At 39.9% G+C, this 8,637-nt stretch overlaps 1 protein-coding gene across 1 annotated transcript in view; it reads right to left on the bottom strand.

The window, feature by feature from the left end:
- Window positions 1–293: 293 nt before the first annotated feature.
- Window positions 294–8,637, bottom strand: part of ARID1B (AT rich interactive domain 1B (SWI1-like)) — a gene marked incomplete at its 5' end in the record, with an annotated part of 35,244 nt that continues 26,900 nt past the window's right edge. The window contains 3 exons of the mRNA XM_010291331.1: window positions 294–3,387; window positions 5,410–5,540; window positions 6,272–7,061. Of these exons, the coding sequence (XP_010289633.1) occupies window positions 1,675–3,387; window positions 5,410–5,540; window positions 6,272–7,061 (2,634 nt within the window). The remainder of the gene's footprint in view (window positions 3,388–5,409; window positions 5,541–6,271; window positions 7,062–8,637) is intronic.

The following is an 8,637-nucleotide window of genomic DNA, read 5'->3' as shown; positions in this document are numbered from 1 at the left end:
GACTGGATACCTGCATAGTCAGAACTATCATTTGCCAGCCGTGTCTTCCCCTTTGAGGCTCCATGGTTTTATAAATGATAATTAATTAAAAACACTTCTCTGTGATGCAAGAAGGCTCTTCTTAAAGGAGAGCAAGTTGCTGCAATACAATAGTGTAGTATTTTTGAAGGTCATAATAATAAAGTAGGGGAAAGAGAATAATCGTTATTGCTCTTTCTTGTAATTAGTTTGCTTTCCGATATCCCACACTGTAACTAGAACATTATTCAAGAACACCCATCACAGTGCTTAACAAGATTTAATGTACATTTATTCTTAACATGTGGAACATATAAAGATTTTATACTGAATAAATGAAATTCATTAAGCCAGAGGAAAAGGAGGAATTTACATCAAGTTTTTTTCTTTTTTAACTACATTATCTTGAAATACAAATGCAGATTCTTGTCACTGAAAAATCTTTGAAATTGTGTTTCTTCCTTTTTTTTTTTTTTCCTGTATATATTTTTTTGTCTGTAGACTGGTAACCATTTTCTTAAATCAATCCATACGTAACCATTTCCACACCTTGATTTATAAAGCAAATTGTGATCGGCTGCTCTCCCGAAATAGAGCATGACTTTATACATACAGAAACTTGTACATTACCCTCAGTTGTTGGTTTTCTGTGTTGGGTTTTCTCTTTTTTCTTTTTTTTTTATTATTTTTTGGAGATATGGCCCAAATGAAAGAAAAAATAATTCTACTATCACTTTGTAGATACCACATCATGAAAAAGAAACTAAAAACTTTGTACTAAAAAAAAAAAAAAAAAATAATGAGGGTATGTTTAATGTACAACTTCTATATACATCACGGCCCTTAGGCAATAAAAAAATATTTTAAAAAATGATTAAAGGAATCGTGAAGAACTGTCATTGTGGAAGGTCAAAAAAAAAAAAACCAGATGTAGACAAGACAGTTCTGGTGAGGAAGCAATTGATGTTTATCATCAGGTTTTGTTTAAAAATCTTTTAACTTGACTTTGTTTTGTTTTGCTCCTAGCCTAATGTAACCATTTCTCCTGAGGAGAAACCAGTATTGTTTTGTACTTTGACTACTGACTGACACCCTCCTTGATCCCCTACACCTACATCACTAGAATCTTCTATTGCACAGAGCTTTGGGTGATGGTATACAAGTTTTTTTTTATTTTTTCCTTATTTGAAAAAATAAAACACACAGGAACTTGGTATGTTGGTTATTTTTCACCTTTTTGTTTCAAAGTGGTGAGATTTTTTTTCCATCATACAATGGTTTGCCGTAACATTTTTTTAAAAAGTCACTAGTTCGCTTCCCAAAAAATATGCAATACAAACATGGAAAAGAACATTGAAAAGGATAATCTATGGAAAAAAAAAGTGTGACCTTTGAATGTACTAGACAGCAACTTTGGTTAAAAAAAATAAAATAAAAAGATGTACTTATACACATAGACAGCAAATATTAATTTCATAACTGTTCAAATTAATAATTTCTTTAATTCCCAATTGGTAAATAGTGAATGGGGCAGAGGAGCAAAGATTCTTTTTTTTTTTTTTCCTTCTTCCTACGTTGGATAAACAAGAACAGAAAACAGCCAGTTATATGTGACCCTCTAATCTCCACTCACACATGCTTGGCTTCTCACTTATGTCATAACTGCCCAATCTGAAAAAGTACATCACAGATGACAGATGCAACCAGAGAGTTCAGGACAGCAGATATTGAGATATCCAGCAAACGACCCTCGTGCAAAAGGAACTCTGAGCGGTTCTCGTCCACTCTAGCCATGGCCAGCAAGGCCTTGGCTGCCCTGCACATCATGTCTACGCTAGGTGGCTCCAGAGGTGGAGGCTGCATGTGCATGAGGTTATGCTGGCTCTGCTGGTACTGGGCCATAGTGACCCCATCCTCCAGGAAGCTTATCAAGTTTCCGATGCTTCCCTTCTGCACAGCTATTGCCCTTGCTGCTAATGTGTCCCCCTGGGCAAGGTTCGATAAGAGCGCCATGGACATTTCTCGGCAGACCGGGTTTTTGCGGTCCCCAACGTACCTAACTAAAGTAGCGTAGAGTTTCTCCTGACGACTGAATGGGGGGGTGGCCAAGATAAGGTCCACATTATTGTCCTGGATACTGAGCTTACACAGGGTCTCCAGCACAAGTCTCTGAGGCGAAAGAACTGAGTTGGGCCCCACAGTTGGAAAAGGATCCTGTGCCTCCGCAGATGGACACACCATCCAGTGCAGCAAGCCATCCAAAATTGGCAAACAGATGCTTTCTGTGTAAGCAGACAAGTCTAGCTGCCCAGAAATGTTGGCTAATGTGACCAATGTATTATCCCTCAAGACCTCGAGGCAGTCCCACCACCACTCATCCTTGCTGCAGGCCACCCCTTTGTCCTCCTCTTCCTCCTTCTCGTAAGTCTGCGGTGCTCGCTTTCTTTCTGGATGCTCATGGTGAAGAAGGATCAACTTTCCCAGGATCAGCACCAAGCCTGGATGTTTGGACATTTCGGTGTCATTGCCAGGCACAAAAGACAAGCTACGGACGATATTTGACACACAGATGCAGCGTTTGGCCAAGGAGTCTTGCCAGTGAGTTATGGTGCATAGAGGAGTCTCATCCCGGCTCCTTGGCTCATCCTCTAGCAGTTTAATATTCCGGTGGCTTTTGGCTTGATGGATCCCAAAGGGAAATTTACTGCTCTCTGTTTGGGAACCAGAGTTTGAGTCTTCAGGCAGTGCTCCTGGCCGAGCTGAGAGGACATCATCAATGGTTGCTGTTATACTTTTTTCTTGTTGTTCCTCAGATTCACCTTTCCCCTCAAGGTCCTTCTTTTTGCTTGGAGAGTTCAAGGGAGGAGGGGCTTTCCTGCGCGGAGGAATCTCCATCTTGCTTTCAAAGTGAGTCTGGATATGCTCAGTTGTGTCACCACCACCAAGCTGCCAGTGGAGAAGTCCACTATCAAATTCCTGAACGCGTCCAAGTTTGTCAGATCGGTCAACAACAAATAGATTATTTTTCTTTACAATCTTTATTGGCAGCTTGTCAAATTTACTGGCTTGTTTTGGCCTCTCACTTGGATCAGCAATGGCACCAGGAGTGGAAAAAACAATGCTTTTTTCCTCTCCTTCTACTTTTTCATCCTCCCCCTCCTCCTCCTCTTCACCAAAATAGTCAATACATTCGTTGTTCTCCTCTTTTCCGGTATCCTCTGCCAAGGACTGGTTATCATCTTTCTTGGCTGCTTTGTGATCAAGTGCTTTGTGGCCTGGATCTCCCACTTCATACTCCATAAGGATTCCAAAAATGTCAATCAGGCATTTTCTAAAATATTCTACTAAAAGCTCAAGAAATCCAGACAACTGAGGGGAGAAGAAAGAACATAAAAATCAGATAGATGGATATTTTTGTCTGTATGGCATTTTATTAGGAACACTGATGCATATATGTGTGACTATTTCCCTCCTTCTGCTGTGGACTTGTGGCTAGATCCTGCATGGCAGAAGTTAATCAAAGGGAATTCTAGCATCTGTCCGAACAGTATGTAATGTCAAACTATCACAGCTCCATTTGCTTAAACTAGCAAGTGTAAGTAGAGAACTTTACTCATACGTCTCCTGTAAGCTAGAGCGGACATCTAGCCTAGCTGTTCCATCCCCTTGGAAGTGTCTAGTATTACTCATTTTCTGTAGAGAGTACTGAAGTTTCTAACTCGCTTAGTTTTTTCTGATTTGTACTTTTATTGGATGCCTAATTAAAACTTAGAATTCTTCCTCTCTCCTTTTGTGTCTCAGTCTCTATAACCAGCTGTCCTGTAGGAATCTGTAGTTCAGGGTCTAGGTACCGACATCCTAGGTTAATATCCCATCTCTACTGGAATAGTTCTGTTTTTGCCTGGCAATATTTAAAAATTCTTAGTGGAGTCTGGTGCTGTAAATCACCCTGCAGAAACAGTTTTCATTTAGGTTTAATCCTTTTAATTAACTTGTAATCACTTTCTTATGGAAAGACAGTAGTTGGACTTGGTATTACTTACCCTCGGTGGCTTTATTATTAAAAATTCTTTGCTGTTATGATGTATTCAGCCTGATTGTCTGGCTTTTAATGCCTTTTTTTTTAATCGTGGGCTAATAGGTTTTCAGCAGAATGTATCCTTTTGTCCATTCTGTATTCTCTTACATTCTCTTACAACTGCCAAACCCACGAAGAATCAAGAACAAACTGATGCTTATGAACTGCAGGAATTATATGTCATCATATGGAGTCCTGACTGCCATTCAAAACAGAGTCCAAGACAAAAGTAACAAAAATTTACATATTTAAAATATGCCTGGTACTCTGTGCAACTTGCACAGTGCACATTAATGCAGTTTCTGATAGAATTCAGAGGAGATTCACCTCTCTTAACTTCCAACAACCACAACAGTTACACACCTAACCTAATTGTCTAGATTCTTTTTATAATCAATGGTCTTTTACAGGCCATTTCTAGGGTATGATTCATCTGACCTATTTTAGATCTCTACTTCAGGATGAGATGAATCACGCTATAGATATCCTTAGTTCTAAAGTTAGGTGGGATGAAATGTACCATTTGTGTCTGTATTTAAAAAAAGGTCATTATATTTAAAAAATGATGAGTTACACTATTAGTGACCAAGGAATGAATGGAGCAGAGAAACTGAATATTTAATTTGCACAAATTTTAGATGATGTGCATTATGAGCATGCCATCTGTTACTACCACCTAACAGGCCAATGGTTAGAGCAGGGCTGAAAAATTCTGGGAGGCAGTGAGGCAAAAGCGCACTGAATCCTGTGTTACTTGCATCCTGTTGACAGACAGTGGATTTTAGCCTTTAAATTGTCAATCTGATATTTCTGTGCAAACTTAGTTTACTGGAAGAAGAAACCAAACAGAAAATAAGCAGTTAAAAAAATCCCACAGCCCAGTATGGAACTACTGAATAAGGCAAGCAGTCACCAAAAGACAGCCTCAAATCAATTTGATATAGTTTTGCAAAGCCTTTTATGGAAACACAAGTTAAGCAAGACTACTAACATGCTGCTGTTTTCTGGGATTGTCCTTATACTATGGTAAGTCTGAATTTACACATTAGGCTCCTGTCAGTGCTAAAATTCTTATATCCCTACAGGCACCTTTCTACTAGAGATACCCTTATTTCAGGCTTATTATTTCCCCCATTGGACCTAAAGCTATCCCTTATTGTTCACTGTTACCAATCATAAAGAAGAGAATTTTTGTGATATTCAAATTTATGTTAATGACAATCAATTTTGAAGGACTTCAGTATTTTTGTAGGTATCTTATTTCCGTTTTCTTTCCTTGGAAAGTTGAGAAGTATACTGCTTTTCCCACATACCTGAGAGAGGTTGAAAGTAGCAACAGTGCTGTCATCATACAGAAGAATATTAATAGTGTCTAGCGCCCAGGTACTTTCAGCCAGAAGACCAGATTTAAGAGACATCATCACTCTCCAGGCCTCAGGAGTTACTGGAGAAAGAAAGGAGAAGTAAAGCAGCGTTAGTGCATCCTCGGAGATTGTTAATGAGTTCTGAAAGATTAAACTGTAACATTCTGAGGATGCAGGATTTAAATGAAATAGTTACTGAAACACTGGTTAAGACCCTGCTTTCACGACTTCGTCCTGTTCAGTTTTTCTGTTAACTGCTGCTCAGCCTTAATACGTGAGAGTATCTTAACAGGGCCATTCTTCCTGACTTTGCCGAAGCTGAAGTAATCGTACAAACTTAGAGAAGGTGACTACACCAAATAATCAGTAAATAAAGATAGAATACTCTGTCAGGAGTGTGGAAACTTGGAAGTATGAGAACATGAATGTACGAAATGCGAAACAGCATGAGCTTCCACAGAACAGGAACACAGAAAGCTTTGCTCAGCTAAACGTTGTATTGCTGATTTAACAAACATTCTGAAGGACCTTTCAACATAAATCATTTGGTAATCTGAAGCAAGCTTCATTTTTAATGCATTTCTGGAGACCTCAGGTCTCCATATAAAATACTGACTTCATGTCAGATTGTCTAGGGTGAATTTTACCGATCATCCTCTCTGATGCATATGGTACTACATTTTTATTGAAGACAATCACATTATAGTTACCAAAGTTAACCATTTGTCAAAACAGCCTTAAAATGTAGAAGAAAATCAAAGTTCCTTTCTCCCAACCTACTTCAGTATTTGGATTTTGTTTTGATGCTTACCAATATCTTTTGAGGTAATCTTTCGTCTTGGTTTTAAGACTGGTTGGGATGCTTCTACAGAACCTGGGGGGAAGGTAATTTCTCGTCTAATTGGTGGTGGTTGGGGTGGAGGTCCTGTGACCTGTGACACTGGAACTGTGGGTATAACCTTTTGCATCTTCATGGAGGGTAGGAAAGGAGACTTGCTTGGAGACATACGGTTTTCCAAAGAGCGCTGGAAGGATGCTGGACTTGGAGCTCTAGAGATGTGGTTTGGCATAGAGGGTGGCGTCTGGTAGGATGACTGAGGAGGTCTGGTGATAGGCTGCATGGAGGCTGAGGATGACATATAAGAAGGCTGACGTTGGTTGACATGAGAAGGCCACTGACTCTCGTGGTTTATCCTCTGGTCAGGTACCATCATATCATCAGTGCGATTCATCCCTGGATACGGCGGGGCCTGTGCAGGGCCTCCTGGACCTTGCCTATTCTGGTAAGGGTAAGGCATATCATTTCGTGTTGGCCACATGTTCTGTTGAGGACCTTCGCTGGAGGTTGACGACTGCATGGGGCCACCAATCATCTGGGGAGGTATTCCATGCTGCTGCATTTGTCCTGGGCCCTGCATCCTCTCCCTGTTATAAGGATACGGATACTGTCCCTGCATGGGCCTCCTGTCAGGCCCTGTGTAAGCGTTGCTGTACTGGTTATACATTTCTTGTTGCTGGTTGCCATACTGCATGTTATACATATCCCCTTCATGGCGTTTGGCTGGAGGCCCATACATGCCATCCATGTGTCGCTTATAGTTCTGAAAAAAAATTTCGGAAAGAAGATGCGTCACTTTTACTCCATACACAATACAAATATATTGGCTGAAAGCTCATTTAAAAAGCTGAAGGCACTTCGTTCTAGAGGGATCGTGCTGGTGGTGTTGGGTTGACAGTTGGATCTTTAGAGGTCTTTTCCAACCTTAATGATGCTATGATTCCAAAGTCAGACATGCAGTGCTATGGTTAGGCTTGGTCCAGCGCGTTCTTTTTAAGCCTCTGTTCTACTGCACTTACAACTTAATACTAAAAGGAAACTTATCCTTGGGCTAAATTTTCTTATGCTTGCTCTCATTTTCTCCCTTTCCCTTTCCTATCTGTCAGATTAAATTCCGCTGGTCATTTCAGACATGCATGAAAAGGCAACGGTCCTCACCAACTAAGATATTTTCACTTACCCTACTAAGAAGAAAAATCTTAAAAAAAATCAAAACCACTCAGTGAATCTTTTCAAGAGACAAGCACTGAATAAACTCTTAAAATAACAAGATATGCTGCAAGCATGCATGGCTGAAACATTGGGTCTTACAGGAGGGCATAGGCTACACACAGTAAATTTATTAGTAGGAGAAAACATTCTGCTGCATTTGCTACTCTGTGTAATTCCCAGGAACATGGTCCTGTTTGGGCAACCACCTCTCTTCCCAAATCATCCCAATAACATTAAATTTACTGTGACATTATTACAGCAAACGGTCACATCTAAATGTTCTGTTCTAGTTAATGCAGGTTCTTACCCTGCTGATCAGTAATGAATTAAGCAATGCAACTAACAGCTGCCACCTATGGTTTATTCCCTCTTTGTTTCTTACTCTCTCAAATGGTGAATGTTGTGTGAGCTGTTTTACCTTTGGGTGAGCTGAGTTGTTTTAAATCATACAAGCTTGTATGTATTTATGTTTAAGATGGCAGAACAAAAAAAAGACATGTTGCAGTTTGAGGGGAAGGTGGTAAGGTTTGCAGTGGTCCTTAGTTCCTGTGGGAGTTTGTTCCACAGTTCGAACTACGCTGAGTGCTCCGAAGCAAAAAATGTGAATTAAATGGGTGATTTTTGAATATATGATCTATGGCAAATTCAAAGTTACAGCTCCCCTGGAAACTGTAGCTCAGTCACACTGCACAATGTATACTAATGTACTAGAGTTAAGATCAGATAAAATTCTGTATGTATTCAATACGGGTCAGTTAAAACAGCTCTGGGATTCATAAACTCATCTTCCAACTTTGGTGCACATAAACCCAGAACTACTGTATTGTATGAAAGTATTTTTTTTAAAACTTGCTGTAGAGCTGCCTGGTTATCTGAGAAATACCTATTTTCAGCCTTACATAAACTACTTGCTATAGCAAATTCCACCCTTGAGGCCAATTTATACATTAAGAACTGACTTGACAGTTGCCACACCTAAAAAGGTGGCGTTTGTTTTGCCACAGTGACTCAGAGTGCTTAAAGCAGACACTTTGGAACGAAGCATGTGCCTTTTCAAAAGCAGCTCAGCGCTCTTGTGTATGTAGTGGCAGCATGCTTAGTGGTACCCAATGCTGAGGACAGTGATG

This window comes from Phaethon lepturus, unplaced genomic scaffold, assembly GCF_000687285.1.
Source record: "Phaethon lepturus isolate BGI_N335 unplaced genomic scaffold, ASM68728v1 scaffold20437, whole genome shotgun sequence".
Lineage (NCBI taxonomy): Eukaryota > Metazoa > Chordata > Aves > Phaethontiformes > Phaethontidae > Phaethon > Phaethon lepturus.
This window is presented reverse-complemented; position numbering and strand designations above follow the sequence as displayed.